A 22994-nucleotide genomic window follows, 5' to 3' on the forward strand; every position below is an offset into this window, starting at 1 on the left:
ATTCAGACCCGCTGCTCAACAAGAACACAAGGGCAAGCCAGAAATTGAAAGCATCCTGCCTCTCATCATCTTCAGTTTTCTCAACCCAAAGTAGCAGCAGTGAGACCAAACAACACAGTGAAGCCTCATGTGGCTGCAGGTATCAAGAGAGATAGCATTTATACCACCTTTTATTAGATCAAGGGAGCATGATGGACAAAGTCCTGGAAGAAGACTGTGCAACTCCTGAGCTAGGAGAGGCTTGCCTGGAGGGACGGTCACAGGCACCGACAGCCCATAGGGTCCAGGCAGCTCTCAGGCTTTACACAAGGCCATGCTAGTGTTGGCATGAAACCAGAGAATCATCCCAATTCATGCTTGAGGATCAGCTGTCCACTTCCAAGAACGGCTGTGAAAAATGAGTTTTTTCACTGCACCGCAGCATGCAACAGCTATCAGCGTAACGAAGATCACACTGAACAACTGAAGAGACAACTCCCTTTTAGTGCCAGGCAGCAGATGCTTCTGCTGGCCATATGTGCAGCGATGACAAGAGAGGTCCTCCTGGTGTCTGCAGGGCTGCATCTGCTGCTGCTTCGTGTCCGCTGGGATGAAACACTACCTGGCACTTTCAGAAAACAAATGAGGATAGCTAAGCCTCCTGGACAGTGTTTGTACTCTTGATGTTAGTTATTAGGGAAGAAGGCCAAGAACAGGAGCTGTTGGATGACACACAACACCTGCAACAGGCATCAGCCACTCTGGGTCTACCTGCATACAAAGGAGCATTTGGTTTGCTTCGGCAGTTCATCTGCAAGCGCTAACGGTGGAGCAGGAGGGAAACCCCGAGCCCCACATACCCCACAATGTGCAAGACTCTGCTTTGTATTATTTGTCCTAATTCCAGTACTGCCAAAACCCATAAATTTCTTCCTGAACACTCTTAATGTGGAAAATATCCTCCATTTTGAAGAGTGCTCTGGGACTAAATTCGAAATATGCTTCATGTGTGCAGCTACGTTGAAATTATTTTAAGTCTAGCCAGCTTCCCAATTCCAATCTCACAGTCCTGCACATGTCTAGCAGCAACGCCTGGGAAGCTTGCTAAGATGTCCCCTCCTCCCGCCACCAGATAAGGTTTCCCTGGGAGACTGAAGTTATCTTAATCTGCAGAAAGCCATCAAACTCAATACTTCCCTCCCTTTTATTATTCTGTGAGTCAATGGTTAAAATTAAGACTTTCCAGGACATGCTTTTTTGTTTTCCAAGCAGGCTGCTTCCATGGACTGGTAATTATAGCCCATCTATCTCCATAAAAACTGCTGAACAATGGCTCTTCTGAGCCTATACAGAACTTCTAATTACCCCCCAAGTATCAGATTGCCACGTTCCCTGGCTGGAAAACAACCTGCGCATGCTCTGCAACCAGCAACCAAACACCCTCCGCTCCTTTGCTGCCCAAGCAGTGTTCTCAAAGGGTGGCCCCAAAGCTTCAAGATTCCAATTTTTTTTTCCTTCCCAGAATTTTTTTTTCAATGCTGTTGGAATATGGAGATAGCCACCTCTCCCATCTTATTGCCACTTACTGGAAAAGATGCTCCCGAAGGGGTTTTTTATAGTTATATGACAAGTAAGAAACATTTTAAGCTCAACTGAACAAGATCATCCTATCTCCTTCACTCACACAAAGGCATAAACCTCACCTTAAAGCCTAGAAACATGCAGAAGTCCCTTCTAATTAAAAAAATTATTTTAAAATTACTTTAGTCTGAGTCTGTGATTAACCCTCTGAAACAGTGCCTTCCAGGGACACCACTGTCCTGCCACTACCACCCGTGTTGCTGCAGCTCCTGCACACCTCACTGTTGATACCGGTCCTGCAGAAGCTCGGGGAATCGGACACATCAACAAGGCAACTTTCCAAAATCCTCCTGCAGCGAGGGCTACTCGACCCCCTCAGTTTAAACTGCAACTGACCTCCACACTAATGAGGGATCGACAAAGCCATCTGCCCCTGGGCTGGCGAGCCAGCTGCACGCACACCCAAGGTGATGCTGGCTTCAATTACTGCAGCTCCCAGAGCGCCGGGGAAATGCGTAACAGCAATCTCCATCTGCCAGGTCTCCAAAATGACGTCTGTCTTGCAAGGACAACATAAAACACATCACGTCAAATGCAACGTCCAGAGATCTCTATGCAACCCCATCCCTTCTTGGTCTTCAAGAGGAGGCAAACCTTGCAGCCCACTCTGGATGCAAAAAAACCTGCCAAGAACAGATCCAGATCGGGATGACGAGTTCCCGACTAGTTCTGCGACTGCAAATCACAGCAGAGGCATAACAAACCACATCTCCAAGAAGAGAAGGTACCAGCTTTGTTGCTTCTCTGCTGATAACCTTCTAATATGAGAATACACTTTTAAGAAGTATTTATACTTAATCCCACATACCAAGTCTTAGCTTACAATTTTTTTTGCATCAGTATTTCTGAACAACTCGTATCCATTAATATAGAAAGAACAAAAATACGCTACACACAATATGCACCTTCCTACTTAAGACATTAAATTTGGCAAGTGATGAATACACAGCACAGTTCAATACCTGCTGTATTTAGGAAAGAGCCATGTCCCAGCTGGAACAAAAAATTGATGATATGTGCACAGCAAGATAATTTTAGGATATTGGATATTCGTGAAGGAAAGCTGATGCCAGAAGTTCTGGCTATTACACATTGCACCGGCGCAGGTCAGAATTAAAAAACAAATCTCAGTCTGCAAATAGTCACCACGTACAACAGTGATTTTTGCAAAACACCACTAATTCTTTGAGAAGCAAAGGCTGTTTTTTTGATTCCACAGCAATTGGAGAGAGATGACTGATTAATCTAGGAGTAAAGCATCCACACCAAAAATTAAGTTTTCATTAGCACACTTAGGGCTGGCTGTTGTGGTAAGAAACCATTTAATGTCACATGGGGTGGAGGCTGCAGTACAATTTCAAAAGCCTCTTGTGTCCGTTTTCCTGAGTGGGTTCAAGTCCCTTAATAAGGATTAGATTATAATTTTAATAGCCTGTTCACAGGCTGTGTGGATTGAAAGGATTTATCTTGTCAAGTTAACAGTCATCTTCCTGTCAGCTGCCTTCCCTACAGCAAAAGAGAGAGAGAGAGAGAGAGAGAGAGAGAGAGAGAGAGAGAGAGAGAGAGAGAGAGAGAGAATGAAAAAAGAAAAAAGCAACCCCCCCAAACCCTGGGGGGGTCTCAGCACTGGCCAGTCCATATGTTTTTTTGAACAAGGAACGTAACTTGGCTGTCCTCCTGAGAGAGAAAATGCAGGGCAATGCTATAGCGTGGCCCTTCCCCATGCTACGTTGCATCCCGGGAGAAGGGAGGTGGCCAAGAGAAAAACGCAAAGGATCTATGAGATGTATTCACCCTTCTTATCTGCAAACCCTGCAGAAAGCAAACGCAGTTATTAATAGCAGCTGCATTTTTAAGTGGCAAAACAGGACTGAGCTTTGCCCCAAACCTGACAGCAGGATGCTCTTTGCAGGAACCATCCCCAGTCCTGTAGCCAAAAAACCAAAATGTTCGTCCCTGGCCAGTCTGAGAGCCTGCCCTTGCGATTCCCCACCTGCAAAAGGATCTCGGCATGGAGGAGGCTTTTCCTTTCAGCCCTCTCCCATTGAATCCAGGGAATGCGGTGAGCACGGAGCCAATCACAGCGCCAATCACAGCAGAAAGGATGGCTCAGGTCTGTGGATGGATTAACTAAAGAGCTGGGCTGGGTTGCTAAGCAAGGCACCTTCTCATGGCAGGGAGGCCTGTTTCAACAATGCTGGTACAGAGAAGCCATGTCCAGCATCCACGCAGGGCCCTGCACACACGCAGAAAGAGCGGCCGGAGAAACAAACAGCCCATCGGGAACAAGAAAATACAGCAGCAAAGGAGATAAGAGCTCCGAAAGTCACACAGAGACAACCTCCCCCCAAATAAAACCTCCTCTGCCCAGAACAAAAGTGCCATCCATGCAGCTTTTGAAAGCTCTGTTTTTATCTACTGCGCTTCTCATTATCTTTAATTATTACGTGTCACGGGAAAGCGGCTGCCTGCCTCCTGAAAGAGGGAAAACAAGAGACCCGGTAACTATTTCTGGGCTGTGCAACCCCTCCTCTGTCTGTAGAAAGTGCCTGCACCACCATTGCCTCCCCCTTTCTGGCTTTTTACTGCTTTCTTTTTCCACGTATGTGTGGCCGCAGCCGTTACTAATAAACTTGAAATGATTTTTCACGACAGAGGCTTCCAAAGGACTAAGGGGTTTTGTTTCAAATCATTCCCAGATCAGCTGCGGAGAGCCTGAGCAAGAACAGGCATCGGCTGTCTCCGGCATGTTCCTCCATGCAGCAGGAAGCAGGGGATAAAAGCAGGCTGTGTTGTAACTGGAACAGGGCATCCGCAGTGCTGCAGGAAAAGGGGGGCCAGGACGGGGACAAAGCACACGCTGGCGTTTAAGAAATGCAGAGTTATTTTAGCAACAGGCATTCCATATCGATGGCTTTCTGTGAATGCCACGGATTAACTGTATGCTTATGATTAGGGCATTTTATAGCATGATTAAAAAAAAACAAAACAAAACCCCCACCACCCTAAATTTAGGGGTGCTTCCCCCCCTCCAAATCCTAAAGGCAGTGCTGTGTACTTCATGCATTTCCTTAATGCATTTGAAGTTTTCCACAGTCTTCGCTCAACATCATCTTTTTATAACACTAGGAGGAGGGATAATTGCAAACACCTTATAATGATTAGTCTTCTGCTTTGAACTTTAATGATGGGCCTTTGGGAGTGTTTTAAGAGTTTACTGAAAACATCTTAAACTTTAAAGCCAAAAAAGCCGCTATGCAACATTATTGATAGTCCGAAGAGGAGTATTAAATTAAAAACAATACATCGGAGAGCAGAACCTGGTTTACCAAAACTGTCAGAATGCATTAGTCAAAATGCATCCCGGGATTTGTACAAACCAGCTAAAATGCACACATCAGCCTCAGGTTTGCTACAGATATTTAGGAATCAGGGAAAAAACAGCCCCCTGAGTCCCAGAGCCTGCTGTTTGCAGAGCCAATTCTCACTGCTCCGTCCCGAGCTTTGTCTCTGGCAATATTGCATCAGCCCCTCCTGCAGCCAGCAATGTCTCAGCCAGCCGAGCCAAAGCTAGCACGGGCTGCAGAACAGGCACACGAGGACTTTTGGCCAAGCAGCTTACTGACAAGAGCTCCTGGCCCGTGTTCATATACTACAGGGGTGCAGGGCACCGATTAGCTCTAGAAGAAATGCAGCGATTAAGCGATTACTGCCTGCTACCCTGGAAGCTGCTGACCCCAGCCCGATTGCAGCTTGTCTCTGAGCCAGCAAATATTGCACCAATACTTTTAAATTAGACTCAAGTCTGATTACAGCACAGGGACAAGATTTTAACTAACCTTTTATTATGGGAAATTTTGAAGCATCTGCTTTACTCAAGATCATTTGAGACAAAGATGAACAGATGCTGCAGTTCCTAGAGGACTGTCTTTAATTTGTTTTTAACCCAAGCTAATGAATAGGTTTACTTATACTTTCGCAAGAACAATTTCAGACTCAGAAAACGTTAAACATTTGGAAAAGAACAAAGGTTCCCTATTTTAAAGAAACCTGACTTTTGCTGTAAATAATGGGGAGTTAGACTCAAACCAGATCCTTCACAGAGGTATGACATCATCCAGGTCTGACAGAACGCTGAAGTCTACACCCGTGAAATGCAAATGGACAAGACCATGGTACTGCAACCATGCCACTGGTCTGCTGCGAAGACTGTTCTAGTTGAGGCTGTACATGAACGCATCAGAAATCAGAACAAAAACATCCTGTCACCCTCTATAAGCCAAGCTTTGGTGCCACACGTGTGCCCTCCCCATTTTGCAGCAGAGCCTAATCCAGGGAGAGGAGCGCCAGCTCCTAAGCGATGGGCTGCTAATTCCACAGGTCACAAGATGACCTGGTCTTGTCTTCTCAGTGCTTGCACACACGCAGAGCATAGCTGCAAACACGCACAAGCCCACAACAGATACTCTCTTCCCATATGCGCAGTGCCAGTCATCTACTGACTTCAACAGAATAAAAGAAATTGAGCCAAAAGCAGAAATGGAGGAGTTGAGAAAGGCACAAGAAGATGCCAATGCAGCAGCTGGCAGAGCCAGGATAGGGTAATCCCTTGGATGGACACCATCCCTGACAAAGAAAAAGACACTACTGATACAATGGCCTTTTGCTCTTTCATATCCTTATGTCAAGATTCAAATTTGCTCCCCCTCTTCACACCTACCACGTTAACTCCTGTTTACATCCTATACAAGAGTGCAGATCACCCAGGTGGGACTGGGTCAGTGTCACTAAGCCCCTTACGAAGGGGGATAATGCACACAGGTACCCATCATTTCAGTCTTAGAAGCCAACAGCCGAGTTTCACGTTATCCTTTGCACCGCAAAGAGGACAGTCACCCAACTTCACCTCCCCAGCCCACCAGTGCTCCGTCATCCAAAAAAAAAAAAACCAAAAAACAAGGCAGGCAGTGCCAGCTCTTTGCTGACGGTGGGAAATTTTTCTTTGCCACAACATTGGTTAATTAGAGAGCTGGAAAGTGCCTGGTGACAGTGCCCTCTTTGTGCTTCTTATTTATTTATTTATTTTAAAGTACAGTACGAGCTTTTTGAGAGACCTCATGTTTTCTCTGGCTCTGAACAAATGCCATCACCCAGCACAGTCAGCAGCCTGATGGGAACAAAGGATGCTAGCGCTGCCGAACCCTGCATCGCATCCTGGTGGAAATCAGGGAGGAGCGGGACAGGAATCCAGGGAGTGCATAACCAGGTGTTGGAAACGCTACAGGGGTGCCTAGAAGGAAGTGTCTGTGTTCAGTTTAACACCTCGCATTGATAGGATAACGCAGGGAATAAAGACAGGCAAGCAGAGGACTAGGAAGTTTACGCTGGCTGGGACCCTGCTGGGAGATCCCCTGGAGTCTGCAGGTAGAAGGGAGAGACTGAGAGTGGCTTTTCCTTTGCTCTGTGCAGGCGCAGGACTGTGCGCATCCCCTGCACAAAGAGGGGCTGGTAGCAGCCTCTGGCAAGCTGCAAGAGCCTGAGACAAAGAAGTGTTGGGATAAACGAAGCTCAGACAAGCCCTGGGAAGGGAAATCCACATTCACATTGCTCTACTGCTTTGCTGAAGTCAGGGAATTCAACTCCTGATCCTACCTCTACTCCTTCTGGATTTCTGGTATCGAAGACCTCTATTTACAGAGATGCTGCACTAAGTTTTCCCATGCTCGTCACAGCTACGAGCTGTATTAAGTTACTACAGCTTCCCTTACAGCTCAGTCCATGCTTCAGTTCTCCCTCTGCAGCTGTTGATAACAGCCGTGAGAACGGATCCAACTGTAACTTTGGATCGTTGGCTTGCAGGCAGTTTTCTCTCTCTGCAAAGGGACTCGCAGAGCGAGCAGATGATCCGGGCACCAAAAAGACGTGACTCCCCTTGCCCCCAGACGCAAAGCCGTACCAAATTGCAATTCAGCTGCAAAACTAGGAACGAGTCCCAGTAATCCCAATGCTGGCTACCGTGCCTGGTGCCAGCACACGCTCCCCACCAGCTCCTTCCACAAGCCCCGCTCCCCAGAACAACGCTCAGAGCACTTCCAACCAAAGCTCTCCTCTAACAGGAGCTGTTTTTCCCTAAAGCAACACCAGTTCCTTCCAAGTTGCGGTCAGATGTGACTCTGTGCTGATGTAGGCTTCCACTGTGTTTTTTCGCTGCCTTGGGAAAGGAAAAAAGTTGTGCTGTCTAAAAACAGCCGTTTTCCTCTGGTGGAAGGCATGTATTTCAATGCGCTGGCATGGAACAGTAATTGAAATCAGGGTGCGAATCATTCACAAAAGTCCTTCATTACTTACTGTGGGATCTGTCCAGAGAGAGCACTTTGCACAGTCCTGGCAGGGAGCCCCGGGCGACCGGGGGTGTTGGCAGAAGTGGTCGTACCCGTTAATGGCAGCCCGGCAGAGGTAGCACATCTGAGCACCGCAACGGCAGGACATGCGGTTGCAACCCTCCGATTTAATTAGGCCAGTCCCACACTTGTGGCATTTTCTAATTCGGGCGGCTGTCATTTTCTCTTCTCTGCAACGCAAGAGGAGGGAGAAGAATTAGAGAATGGGTGTTTGCAGTCACCAGCCTCCGGGAAAATTACTGTTACGCTATCCCAGCAATGCTTTAGCCCCCCTTTCCCCAGCGCACCTCTCCCCCTCCTCTTTCCTCCTGCGCCATCCCCACGGTCCACCGCTGTTCCAAGGAGGTCTGGGCTCAGCTCCACTTGGAGCCAACCCATGACAACTCAAGAACAAATTAAGTGAAAGAAAGTCAATCACTGGCTGCATGCTGCAGACCCAATCCTGGTTTCCATGCGAGCCAAAATGCCACAGTGCCAGGCTCTGGCTTGGGAGGAATTTAAGCCCTAAGTCGAAGGGCCAAAGGGCATGTAGATGCTTGACTTGGCTGTGGAGAAATACAGCCCGGGAGATAAAGTTCAGGAAAAGAAAACCCTTGGCTGTCATCTGCTAGCTAGTTTTATGTTTGCCGTTGCTCCGGCTACAAAGTTGCCACAACCATATATATTTTTTTTAAACCTGGCTGCTATGCTCCAGATTTATTTGGTTTTTGTTAAATTTAAATCAGTAACTGAAAAATAATCACAGCTTTCCCCACAGAGACTGGGCTTTCCCCCTTCTCTTCAGATTCTCGACATACATTTTCCAGAGGTTATTGCTTTAGGTTCAAGAGACGGGTTTTACTCTAATGGAGCACAAATGGAAATCCAGTACAAAGCACAGTCCCTGTCCCCAAGAGACATCCTGGCAGCGACACACGCTCCAGTGGAAAGGCTCAGGTCGCAGCAATACTATTTTGGCACAGAAATGGAGAAAATCCTCGGTCATTTAATTAGAAGACTTAAGAATATAAGTTGTCATCCTAAGGGCCAATTTTCTGACCGCTGGAGATCACGTTACAATTTAATTCACAACCTAGAAGTGAAATCTGATGACAGAAGAGTAAAGAGACTGTGTTTTCATTGAGGGAAGCACAGCTCTCTGGCTGTACTGACCTGACAGTGGGGAATGATCTTCCTTAGCCAGGAATCTCCACCCAACTACTTTAGCGGACCTGCAAAGTCAACATATGTTTGGGGGATGACAGGGAGGAGGATCACAGCAGCAAACCCGGCTACAGCACAGCCCCACAAAGCGCTCCGTCAGCACAACCGGAGGAGCAGGGAATGGCGAGGCGGGAACTTCAACTGCCTTGCAGCTACCCAAAGCTCCCACGCAGTTATACCTGGCGTGACCTGCACCCAGGCATTTGGAGAGATGTTAAGAATAGAGACCAAAAAAAACCAACTTGAGACTGACTTTCCTCTGAGCTGCAGCTGCTCTTCCCTCCGCTACTCAACAGGATGCTGCTGATGCAGATTTTTTTTTTTGGAAACTTTGAGCAAGGCAGGAAGTTTGGCCTGAGCTCCAGCTGTGCTTCCCTTTCCTTATGCAGGGCTTCAAAAGGAAGTTTTTATTGTATCAGGCAGTAAGACTCATCTATCCACAGAAATGTTCCTGCTAAAGGTTTTGAAACTGATTTTTTTTCCTTATTAGGGACATGACAACTCATTCCTCCTCCCTCTCACCCCTCTTTCCTACAGGGAAAGGAGTGGCAGAGAAAGAAGTCATATCAAATCTGTAAAGATTTTGTTCTGAATTAGGGACTGTGGGATGAGCAAGCAACAGTCATTCGGCCTCCTTGTGGTGGAGCTTTCCAGCCTCTACTCATGCCAGACAGACTCTAAATCAGAGGGGAACAGATTAGGCAATGTGGGCAAGTCCCATTTGACTGCACCAGACATGCAGCTCCATGAATGAACCTTCCCTTATTTCCTAAAGGCAGAGGATTTTGTAATTTTCTGTAGCAACAAGAGAGATCAAACTTCAAAAGATTTTAGGAAAACACTCAGGATTTACACCTGCATATTTCAAAATATGATTCCATTCGATAACAATTCCTACAAACCGGTTAGAAACAGACAAGCTTCTGTAAGAAAACACATCCCCTCCCATGAAGCCAGAAAGTAGCAGCTGAGCAAACCACGTTGTCTCCACTTTAGATTTTCAAAGGGTAATAACGACTTACTGTGACTCAATACACTTCTATGCCTCTGTGCAACACCTCCCTTCTCCCCCCCCCCCAAGCAACAGTAATGGGGGTTTCTCACCTCTGAGAAGGACGAGGTGCCAGCCTGCCAGACACCGGGCTAGCCAGAGGAACAGGCTGGTCTGGTGACAACTCTTCCACACTCTCAAATTACCAGCTGGATCCATCTGCCAGGTATCTTTCACAGAAAGAAATCCCACCCTGGGTACCTTCTGACCCCTCAGCTTTGACGTCCCTAGGACCTCCCTGATGGAGGGTACTGACACCCAGCAGAACTTTAGGGCCTCTGCTAGTCACGAGAACAGACGGGTTTCTCACCCCCTCCACACCAGAGCGTATTGCCTAGTGTATTGCTATTACGAGTTCATCCACCCCTCCATTTTTGCCTGCTTGTGGAGTTTACTTACATGGACGTCCTGTATTTGATGTCATCCTTCTCAGCCAGCTGCTCACAGGTGAGGTTCATGTGCTCCTTCCACAGCCCCTGGCACTTCCGACATGTTTCCTGAGGAGGATAACAAGTATTAAAGAAAGAGAAGACCCAGCACACCACTAACAGCATTAGGAGTCGGAAAAATTCCCATCTCTTCCCCCACCACGCTGCAGGTTCTCAGTTGAGGATGGGGCTTGCGGTATGGTATAGAGGTCTGCAGGTCTGTCCTCTACCAAGAATGAGGCTGTCAACAACAGGAGCCAAGGGGTTTCCAAGGTACAAGAACTCAGGTACGAAATGTGCCTGTAAATCCTAGTTCACCTAAAACTCATGGAACAGCTACCAGGTTCACTGGTCACTTTCCCGAGGAGGCTGCAGAGATGAAAACATGGTGCTAGAGGACATCAAGTTCATCTGTTTCCTGACCAAAATCCTTCACCTTCATACAAAGGGCTTCTAGTTCAGCAGGCGATGGAAACTTTGCAGCTGCACAAAAACTCTGCTTCACCATGCATACAAGCAAACCCATATCATGCTTTGTAAAACCTCACAAAATAAAGTTAAAGCAGTTTATGTGAGTAAACAGATTAAAAAGGCAGGATGTGGATAAATGTCCATAAAACAGAGGTGGAATATGAACAAATATGTATGAATTTAACCAGAATATCTGAACTAAACTTAGAGCAAGTGACTGAACTCTCCTGTTCTTGTAAACTCTTTAGCAAAGAGGCTCTAATCCAGGACTGGTAAAGCTGTGTGGAGCAGGAGAGCTGCAGAGGCACTATTGGCAAGGGAACTTGGACTAGCACTGGGGATAGAGTTGATTTTTTCGGTTGGCTGGCCAAAGAAAACATAATTTTGTTTTGGGTCAAACAAGAGATTTTCCTTTAATTTGAGGAAGATTAAAAAACATCCAAATCAAACTTGGAAAAAGTACACGTTTCACAATCCAACTGTTTCATCTTCAGGATGGCTGGGGCTCAGGCTTTTAAATCCAACTTTCTCCCCCTGGCAGGAAAACCCATATGGCTGTGAAGCATCCTCTTCCACTCCACACCAAAGAAGGTCCCAAAAGAGCTTTGCCCAGCTCTGGTCGCACTGCTAGCAAAAGACGACGACTGCAGACACACATCTTTTTTGACTGCATTACCTTAATTTTATTTTAATGAAGAAATTGGATGGTTATATGAGATATGATAGAAGTAACTGCTTAAAGACACACGTAGGCAGCAACACGCTTTTGATCGCAAATCAGACAAACAGGATAAAGACCAAAGCTTCCAAGGAAGCCACCCCTAGGAGGGGGTGCAAAACGTTGACTTGTTTGTATTTGTGCGTGCTGGGAGATGCGTAACAGCTAGTGCTTTCATCTGGAGAATTAAAGGCTCCTCGTCCTGGCTGGTAAGCCGGACATGTTTGCAGACTGCAGGGTAAGGGCTGTAGTAAGAGGAGAGCCAAGCGTGTGACTGTGTCCCAAAAGCTCAGCAGAGGATTTTGTGATCACTCACCTTGCAAATGCACCCTTTGGCAGGCAGACACTAGTTTTAAAGGTAGTAAATGCCTCAGTTCTATTGATCCTCATGAATCATTCATCATACACTGCGTTTGCCTGCTAAAGCTGTTAAAACAGGCACCATTTTGTGTGCATTTGTTGGCAGGCCAGGTCTGGCTGTTATTGCCACGGAAGGATCAGACTTGGAGCTGTTCACGTACCGCAATGAGGACCCACCTTCCCCTTTTATTCTCGACAGCCGGCCACTTGCCACTCCAAGATCAAAAGTGCTGTAGGTTTTCTTTTTTTTTTTTTTTTTTTTTTTTTTTTTGCATACATCAAGGGTTAAAAACAGTCTTTGGAGCCCTGCCACACAGAACCACTTTCACATGCCAGCAACAAAGATTTAACAGCTTTTTGCCAGAAGGGTTGGCACACTTTCCAGCCAGGAGCCTACTATTCCCAATTACTTAACTCCAGGAGCCTCCTTCACTGCCGAATTAGAAATGATGCCCTTCTGAAGCAGATGGTGCCACTTATACTTTCATACCAAGTCATTCCCTTTGCCTTTTGTTACTGCCACCATCCTTGCTTTGCACGCTGCAGCTATTTAAAAACAATGCTCGCCCTTGAGCTGAGGCTGCTGCTATTTGCCAAACAGTTGTCTCCTACACCCGGGAAAAGGGATTCCTGTGCAAGCGAGGAGAAAGGGAAGGGGCACGGCAATGCAGATTCCCAAACGCATGGGGATGGCATGAGATAGGAGGTATCCGGTTCCCCGCATTACTGTGACCGCCGCACAGCGAGTGCCATCGCAGCTGTGCACATTTCTGGGATCCCTCCCAAGACGTGTTGGCCACGGGGAGCTGCAAACCCACGGGCAGCTCTGCCTGCCTGTTCCAATGCACCCCGTGAAGGAGATGTCCCCGTGGCTTCCTAACTCCAAGTGTCACCTGGTGCTGCTCCTGACCAGGCCGCATCCTCTCCAAAAGAGAGGCAGGGGAAAAATGGACAATACACGTGCCACGAGCAGAACTCAAGGCGACTTCTCCCCTCGTTCTACCCAAGACAACGGCACATCGTTGGCAGTTACAGGAACCCGTGCTGGACCCCTTTGCACAAAAGCAGGGAGAAAGCCCACGGTTCAGACAAAGGCAACTGCTCCAGCGCCATAACTGAGGTCACAGCTCTCGCCCGAGAAAAGTGACTTTTTAAAATTTTTACTCCAATTCGAATCCAACTCACTTGGCTGCTGAGGGTTTTGCACATCTCATGTGATGACAATTCTGATCTCTACAATTTCCACAGGGAGTTCTTCTATTTTACAAACAGCTTTTTGTTTGATAAAGAAACATACTCTCCCATTACCATATTAATTAACCTAAACACACAGTAGGATGGCTCATTTTTTGCAACCAGCCTAGATTATTTCTATTGTAAGAGCAGCATTGGCACAAAGACTGGCTACTGCAATATAAGGAAGCACCTAAACCTACACAAAGAGGGAACGAGTCCTTCCCAGCCCCGAAATCTTCTACTGCAAACCTAATGGCCAAGAAGCAAGTCAGTCCACCAAAACCAAGACCCTGCCCAACTTCTCCTTCAGCGCCTTGTCCACTGGCAAACCCTGGCCTACCAGCGTAGGGGTACCTGATGTGGGAAAGCACATTTTGTTTTAGTTTTAACAGCTTTTCAGTTAAATTCATCGTTTCTGGACGGTGTGAACTCCATGTGTTTCTCCTCTTTTCCCCAGCCCACTCCTCCTGGCAGGCAGGTACAGCTAACACAGCTCACGCTTTCGGTGTGAGGGGCGGCGTGTTTGCAGAAGCCTTGGCATCAGCAAAAGGCTCCAAACCAGGCACGGATGCAGGAGATTAAGTATCTGCTGCCTGTTACATCTGCCCGAGCTTGGCAGGCAGCCTGGGACAGTCCATTATTGCGCCGGGCTGGGACGGCAGAGCGGAGGATGTGATGGAGAGGGTGTTTAATCGCACACTGTAATCTCCTCACTGTACATCTGTTAGAGGTAGTGGCTCCGTTTCCTCTCGCTGGCCGCCAGGAAGCAGCCGGGATTAACACAAACATGTTTGGGTTCAGGAGGATCCTTTGTTCCCAGGGTCAGCAGTGCGGATACGCAGCTTTCTGTGCTCAGGGCCAGCCTGGCTAAGGGTGGCCAGTTTGCTTTTGGCACGGACATTGCAATCCTTAAACATCCTTGTTAATTGTCCCAGCACCTAATGAAGGTGGAAGGGAGTGTTTTATGGGAACCTACCACCTTCGTCAGCACTTCTACTGGTACTTGAAATGGATACTACAGTTTTAAAACACAGCCTAAACTTTTTTTTCATTCTGCCATCTACTAAAAATAACTCTCCAAGGTCCAGCCCACATATCAGTGGGGGGAAAAACCCAAATAATCAACTTCTCCCTGACAGTCTTCATGTCCCTTTGGGCTACAGTTGGGCTGTTGTATGCCCTGCCAGCAATGCAGAGGCACCAGCTTTCCTGGTTTCAACCCAAACAAATGCCACATGGACAAAAACATCAGATGATACACACAGATCACTGACCGACTGCCCACAGCATTCCTGCGTGCCCGCTTCTTCTGTTGGAGTTTACACGAAGCCTTTTACTGATTGAGCAAAATGCAAAGGGAGGAGGGGAAGCTCAACTTAAACAACAGCAGGCGATGGACTGGGCTGTCATCACCGCCCTCCAGCTCTCAGTGGTGGCTCTGAGCTGAGTCCAGCGCTTGCCTTAGCTCTCCATATGCTGGTTAATTAAATCCTTCTGCCGCTGCACCCTGCGACTCCCTGCATCCCCCAGGAAGGGCGAGTTGCACACTCCAGTGGTCTCCACTGATTGCACACACGGGGACATTTGCTGCTGTGCTCCCTGGTAGGAGCGAGAGGGAGGTAAAACATGCTGTGTATCCCTTCGATGCTCGGTGGGACAGAGCCCCAGTGATTGATTCCCTGCTTCTTCCTGCTTTTAGACACACAATAGTGCAGGCTAACCTCAAACAGGCCAAGTTTTACCCAAAAGCAGATGTGAATGCAATAGTCTTAGAATAGCACCTCAGGGCCAGTCCATACTGCGCTGGTTTAATTAAAGGGCTGCAATTCCCAACCAGACGAGTTAATGGGAAAACAAAGAACCACACAGTCTTCTTCCCCACAAAGTCTCCACTGTCCATAAAGCTGCACTGACCTTAACTAAAAATGGATGCAGAAGTAGCTAAATGAATGCAACCTTTAAGCACGGATAAGCTCTCATGAGCAAACTCCTTCAGGACTGTTTCTGGGATTTCCTATACGTTAAGCTGGGATAAAGAGGCTATAATCCAGCCCAAGACAATCCATTTTGGTGAGAGACCCCTCGTTAGAGATGTACAAACACCCAGCGCAGGGATGCAGGACCCCAACTCCGCAGGTACCCGACCGTCCAGGACACAGAGTGCTGCTTCCAGCACAAAGTGCTGCGGCAGCTCTCCGGTTCCGGAGCCACCAGCATTGCTGCGTGCAACAGGCGAGATGGGCAGCAGGTACCAACTCCAAACACTCAAAATCCATGCAGCGTGGAGAAACGAATGCCGTGCCTCGGATGGGCGAGGGGACAAGGAGCAAGGGGCTGGAAGGGCATCGGTGCCGGGTGGGTGTGCTGGTCCCCCCGGGGAGCTGTGCTGGGTCCCCAGCAAGGCTGTTCCCCGGGCAGCGCTGCCGCTCAGCGGCCACCGGCCACAGCGCAGCTCCGGGAGCTGGGACGGAAAGGGGGAGACGAGCAGCTAAGAGAAACCCAGGAAAAGCTGGAGTCTCCTCTCCTTAGTACAGCCATGATTTATTCTGGGAGGGGAAAGGTTGCGGGAAGAAATAAAGCAAAGGCACAAGCCTGGGACTAGGCTGTAAGAACGTGCCAGGGTGTAAATAGAGAGACCTACGAGTGATGGATAGTTAAAGACTGCATAAGGAAAACAGGCATTTATATCCAACACCCATCAGGGGGGTTGGCTAAAGCTTTTATGGCCATATGTTAGGCCCCATTACCAAAAACGATGATCCCAACCAATGCCTCCTGTTTTGCATGTTTTTGTTAAATTAAGCATATTGCACCCCCTCCCCATCTTTAAGACACTGGAGATATGCAATGCCCTTTTGCTTCCAGAAACACGCCAGCAGGCCGGTTCCCATGGAGGTTTGGGTCATCTGCGTTAGAATCTGAGAACCAGAAACACGTGGTAACTCCCACCCCACGTTTGCCTAAGTCAGTAGGACTATCTCATATCCGTAATTCAGAAGTTCCTGAAACATATACGCCAAACCAAAGCAAGCTTTTTACCTCCCCAGAACTTGACTTTAAAAGGGCAGATCAACTGCTGTTTTGGGTGCGGTGGTTAGAGACCTACAGAGCAAAAATATCTGCAGCTTCACGCAAGAAGTGCTGCTCAGCATCAGTATCACCCTACAGCTGGTCAGAGGTGGAAACTGTGCTAGCACGAGAAATTGCTTGCTGATCTCATGCTCGCTTACTGTACTGTAATTGGAGCAAGAGAAACAGCTCTTTCGCTGAAAAGGATCACGCTTTACTTTGAACTTGTACAAAACTTTGAAGAATTTCATTATTTGGAATGTTTTGAAAGAAGCAGTTTTGTTTCAAAGCTACTTCCTCTCAAGCTCCAGAGATGCAAGGAACGTATCAAAAGTTGCAGGTGGCAGGTCAACTGCGTAAATGAGCACTGGAGTATTTGCATCACACGTTCATCTCACCAGGATCCCTTCTCCTAAACTGAGAAACAAGTGTTTCGCATAAGGATAAGCGTGCCTCCCCTGCAAAATAACATTTTTCAGGAGCTAGTCCCCTGTCCTGAGCAGACTGCTGTCACACACAGCGTGTCTCCTGCTCAGCCCACGGGAAGTTTGGACACGGCCAACGTGGACTGGCTTTGTGACCTACCCAGAGGCGGTCACCCACCAACCTGAGTCAGCCTGCAGTACAGGTAGAGGAAATCACCGCTTGGTCGCTTTTTATAAAGGCAGGTTAAATATGGTCTGCGACCTCACACCAAAGATATTGTCTAAATCGGTATACCTGAGGTCATATTGCTCCTTCGCAGGACAGAAAGTTCAGACAAATTCAGTACATGCTACTGGAAACACATCTGTAGTTGTTAACCACAGTTTTTAGATCTGTTGGACTGAATGCAGAAAATAGCTATATGCCTTCCCAGCCAATGTAAATAATTAAATACTAGCAGCCTAGTTCAAAGCACTCAGCAGCTGACCCTCTTGCCTCTCCCCCAATGCAGATTGCCTTACCCCATTCAGCAGAGAAGATCTAAGAGGTTATCCACTTAATCCTACGCACAACCTCACACAGAAAGGGATGCTGCTTCCAATAGCTGGAACTCTTAACTGATGAAATCTAGCAGGGCTAAACAACACCGGCAGCAACTGTGGAACTGGTGGAAACAATAGAGACCTTAGGAGAGGAACAGATTTAGATTTCAAGACAAGCAATCTAATTTTTAAAGGATAACTCTGGAAGGTTACTCAAGGGGTTGCACCCAACAACATCAAGAAGGTTAAGGCGTAACAAAACCAAGGTATCTTATTTGCAGAGGTACCTGCTAACGATGCATTGTAAGACTGAGAGGAGGAACAAATACTGAAGTTAATTTTGAAACTTCCCTCTTACACCACCACAGGATAAACAAATACCGCCCCTGTCACCACACCCCAGACACAAATCCCTACCCAGGGCTTTCGGTGGCAGGAACTGGAGAAAGCCTCCTCCAGACCTGTCCTGTTTTTCTCGTGGTTCTCTCTCCCCCTACCGTCTCCCAGATTTTATTGTATTATGAAAGGATCACACGAGGAACTCGGTACAGATGTCCTCTCCTCCATCAACAGTTGCGTGGAGATCCAGGTTTATGTAACACACCTACGACCACTTTTAATGAGCCTCTGCAATATGGCAATTTTGATGGTAATTTAGCAGCATTAACACACTTCATTTCCAATTTAGAGCCTTTTTAACTGTACACTCTACCTACAGCAGAAGTTAACACTCCAGGTCATTATAAAACCAACAAGGGATGAGAAAAGGTGAACTGTCTGAGCAGAGAAGCTATGCTGGTAAATAGCTTTAGTCTAGGTACAAATACACCCTCAGAAACTGGGCAAGTACAGCTTGCTTTGCCAGGGAAATTAAACTCAAATGAGGGGAAACTCCAAACTAAGATGCTCCTAGCTTTTTACTGGCCATAGTAAAACAAAAATAAATAAAAAACCGTTGGGGAACTAGCAAGGATAAAGAAAAATGAAAGCAAAGTGATTCCTGACCTCCTTGAAATCTCAGAAGTTCAAATGATTTATTGTTTTAATGCCTACGTGGTCCAGAGCTACCTCTTACCTGCTGCTCCTGACAAGAGCTCCGTGCAGGCAGCAAGAGGACAGCTTTGCAGCCCCTGAGCTGAGCCACACAGCCAGCCCTGTAACGATAGTATTTATAGCTATAGCATTTACGGCAGATAAACTGAAAATGGCCCTCTGAACTGCTAACCTCCATCTTCCAAATTCACCAATGTGCAGTGAGTCATCTGCAGCTCATTTGCTATGCTAAAATAAGCTAGTGGTAAAACCAAAGCCGATGGCCTGTACCAGCAGCCCGCTGAAGCATCCTGGCGGGAAAGAGCGCTGTGTGAGATTTTAAAAAGCCAAAACCGCCGAGAAGTGCAGCCTGATGGAAGAGTTTACACCCGAAGCTCCAGTGCAGACAAGCACTGGATTTCTTCCCACACAACAAAAGCTATTCAGATGCCTGTTCAAAATAATAATAATAAAAAAAGATATCAAGCAAGTGAGTAGGCACCAAAATAAAGCAGAGTGAAGTACTGAAAACTAATCAGGGAAATAGATGTGCCGGCAACTCACTGATTCCTCTTTCAGAGCCCCCAGCTGATGTTTCCATTCCCTCCTATACCTAAAGCACCCGTGAGCCCAGACTAATACCAGCTGGGCCTGGGTTTCTCTTTGGTGCAGAGGTGGCAAAGAAGCCTCAAAACTGCAATTTGGGGGTGGTTTTTCAAGCCCAGCTAAGGCTGTTTGGCCCCACAGCTTCAGTAGATGCAACGTGCCTCCCCAGGGCTGCAGGGAGCAGAGGGACACTGGGAAGGAGATGCAGTGAGAAAAGTGATGTCCAAAACCATCGGACAGAGGCTGCAGCGATCAAAAGCATCTCTTACCCCAAGCACACCTCGCAACGGGGGAAGACACCAGCTTCAGCCCTTGCCAGGTGTACGCTGTCACATCCCCGCAGGTCACTGCACCAGCACCGTGTGAATGAATAGGGGTATTTTGCAGGCAGGACCATACCAGCCTTAAGGTTTTGAAATAACAGGAACGCCCAGCACATATATATACGCGGGGATACAGCGACCCGAGGCCATCGCGCGAAGTACCTGCTTACCCCCAGACCCGTCTAACCTTGACCAAAGCTGATCAGCTGCCCTAACTCCTGAGGGAGGACGGGCAGGTTAATAACAGCGGTGCTACAACATCCTGCCAAACAAGGGTAACTCAGGACACGCTCGTCCTCTAATTAGACGACGAGTTTAATCTGTAATTTAGTTTTCATTTAAATCATATAATCCCTTTAAATTCTTTGAAAAATCTGGGGCTTGGAAGCACTTTGGAATAAGAGGAGGACCACCTTGGATCTGCAGACATCGAAGCTAAACTGAGTCAGCAATTCCAAGGGGAGCCTCTCCACCTGCACCAGCTCTGAAACAAAAGCTGGTAATCCAGCACGACAGGCTCGCTTCCGCACAATCATGTGAGACCAGGCAAGAGGCAGGGAAAGCGAGTCAGAAAACAACGCTTGAGCCCTGAAACGTTTGCGAGGTCCCAGCACGGCGCACAAGACAGCCCATCGCAACAGAAGTGAGACGGGAAGAGCGCGCTGCAACCCTCGGCGTTGTGAAATCCCAAGGCAAGCAGTTCCCTTTCTGTTACACTTACAAACTCTGATCAGAAAGACTGGTTCCCCTCTTCTCCCCCTGCTTCAGTAGGGCACACAAGCAGTTTAATTAAGCGCACTGTTCAACTATTTGCATGGCATGACTTGTCTACAAACCAGAGATGTTGCAAGCCTGTTTTCTGTAAAAGAAAAAAAAAACCAAAAAAACCAAAAAAACCCCACAACTCCCAAAAAAGCATAAGCCACCTCATCTCCAGGGATCTGTTTGAGACCCGGCGCTCATTCCCAAGTAGCAACAGTCATTTCTGCTGCGACTCAACTACAACAGCAAGTATTTCATGTTGTATTGCTGACATCAATTTCGTTTTGAGGGTAGAATCCTGGCTGGTTCAGGAGAAGGAAAGCCATCCTACCACCCTGGGCCCCCGAGGAATGCTGCTCCTGTTGCAAGACAGGGGTCCACTGGTCACCTTTACTGCACACAGACCATCTCCCTCCTTCTACACCCATACAGTAAGAAAAAATTAAAAAGAACTGCAAGTAGGGAGTGCTTTGGTATGGTTGAATGTAGGTACGGATCAAGACTGGTGCTTTGGGGGTTACCTTATCAAAAGGGCGGATTATTAAGTTATGCTGTACATGCAGTTCCTCTGAAAGGATTAAGTACGATACCCCCAGAGAGGTACAAACCACAGACAAAAATGCAGAGTGTGGGATACCGAAAGATTAAATCAACAATTTTGGCAGCACAAGTGAAGTATTTAGAAACAGGCCTGGTTTTGGCCATTTCCCCAGCCCCAGAGCAGCTTGCAGATCCTGTTCTCATTTTCCTGGGACCTCTATTGTAAAGACAAGGAGAGGAAAGGGGGGGGGGGGGGAAAGTGTGATCACAAACACACCATCATTAAAACAGACTTGAAGAATATGCGGATGGTACTGAAAACGATTTCCAAAGTGCTTCCCCAACATGTGGGGAAGTGTTTAGCTCCTACTGACCACTTAGTATCTCTGGGGAAGAGGATTTCCATGTCAGCAAACCCCACTGCCCTTCCTACAGTCAACCACCAAGGAATCGAGATCTTCAAAACACCTTTCTCTGAAAGACAAGCCCCAACTGTGCACCCGTAACTGGAAGTGGTGATCTAGTGAGGGGCGGCTGGAATTAAACACGAGGTCCGTAACATACGGAGATGGTTGTGTGAGCCTACGTCCACCGCTCTCGCTTCGAATGTCCGACTCATTTGTTCAAAGGTGCAATTAGGGAAATAGCAACCAGTTGGACCAGGGTCAGAACGGTCTTTCAGCTGCCTGCCAGAGGAAAGAGCGGGGGAGCCCATGAATGAAGCACTTCGTTTGGGTCAGCAGCTACTGGAAGCAAAGGAGGCTCACGGACAGTCCCCGGAACATCACAACAGACTCTCCTAACCAGTTACTCCTTTTTTTTCCCCTCCTATTTTCAGAGCTCAAGTGCTGAATAAGAACCAAAACTAAAGCAGCAGCCAACAGGTTTTGCAGGGAAGAAATGCGAGCAGTATCACTGAAAAATCAACCAGTCTAACCAATTGCTAAACAATCCACTTGCATTAACGTCATGAAACAGGATATGAAGCACTTTGTAGCAAGAAACAGGAGATTCACTTTATTAGAAAAATACTTTTAAGGTTCAAATTCATCGAACTATTTGCAGCCACGGATGATTTGTAAAAGACATTATCGGCCGACAATGCTGGCTTTCGGCTTACCAACACCATCGGCAATTACCACCTAGAGAGACATTACCTGTTCTCAGCTAATGAGTGAAGGCAGTGCCAAGTGTCAGGCACAAAGACAACATTAACCGCTGTAGAAAATGTCTCTTCAGGGTCCAGGAAGAAAACTATTCCGAGACATCCGTAAGAGGCCAAGACATTTCGCTTGGCTTGAAGGACTGAAGGTGATTGTCAAAAAGAAGCGGGTATTGTCTTCCTGTGCTTACCTAGATTCAATCAGTTATCTAGACTCAATCAGACTATCTGAAGCCATCCTGGGTTTGAACCAAATCAACTTCTCCCCACGAAATTAAGGAGAGTCACAATTCCTAATTGCCGTCTTAAGCAACGGGACTGGAAACTTAAGGCAAACATAAACCCCTCAAGCAAACAAAACCAGCACCTCTGGGTAGATGTTGTAACTTGGTTTATTTTAGCCTAGAATTTACTATGTCGCAAATCACCCCCCCACCCATTCGGAGCTGGTAAGACCAGCCCCTTCCCCCGCCCAACTTCTCGCTTCCACTTCTGACCCAGGATTTTATTGCAAAGGGAAACCAGCATTATTGGCCATAAAAGGAAAAGACCCATCTGCCACATTTCTGCAGAGGGGAGTCAACGAGGAGGAACTTCAGTGACTTCCTTAAAACTCCGGAAACATCAGAGGCCACCGCCGTCCCCCCATAAGGATTAAAGGGTTTTTCTCCCGGTTCTGTCAGGGATGCACATGGGCAATGACACCAGACTGTAGAGGAGCACAGATGTCCCGTTTTAAAGGAACACAAAAGAGGAGGAAAACAAAAAAAGACGGCAGCGAACAGGCAGAGTTGGGCAGCATTCGGGGAGCTCTGCCCAGGGCTCCCGTGCATGGTCCGGGAAATATCTGTGAGGGCACTTCATATGCACGATGCACCATTTTACCAGGTGACCCAACATGCTTCTTTCCACACAATCTGAGTTACGCATCTGCTGGAAAACGATGTTTAACAAGCTGAGAATTTCATTTAAATCAGGAACGCATTTGCCCTTTTAGTTAGTGCATGTTTAAGTTTGCTTAACAAACCCTTAAGTTTCTTCCAT

General features: G+C 47.3%; 1 protein-coding gene across 6 annotated transcripts in view; it reads right to left on the reverse strand.

Moving 5' to 3' along the window:
• The window catches only part of RNF216 (ring finger protein 216), a 137783-nt gene that overhangs the window by 5068 nt on the left and 109721 nt on the right, over positions 1 to 22994 (reverse strand). For all 6 annotated transcript variants that reach the window (XR_014228254.1, XM_082312710.1, XM_082312707.1 and 3 more), the window contains exons 14-15: positions 10675 to 10772; positions 7969 to 8191 (exon numbers count right to left, since the gene is read on the reverse strand). Coding sequence is in view for 5 of the 6 variants with exons in the window: in XM_082312710.1 (XP_082168836.1) it covers positions 7969 to 8191; positions 10675 to 10772 (321 nt within the window). In the remaining variant the exon portion in view is untranslated. The remainder of the gene's footprint in view (positions 1 to 7968; positions 8192 to 10674; positions 10773 to 22994) is intronic.

The sequence above is a fragment of the Platalea leucorodia genome (genome assembly GCF_965183815.1).
Source record: "Platalea leucorodia genome assembly, chromosome: 5".
NCBI lineage: Eukaryota > Metazoa > Chordata > Aves > Pelecaniformes > Threskiornithidae > Platalea > Platalea leucorodia.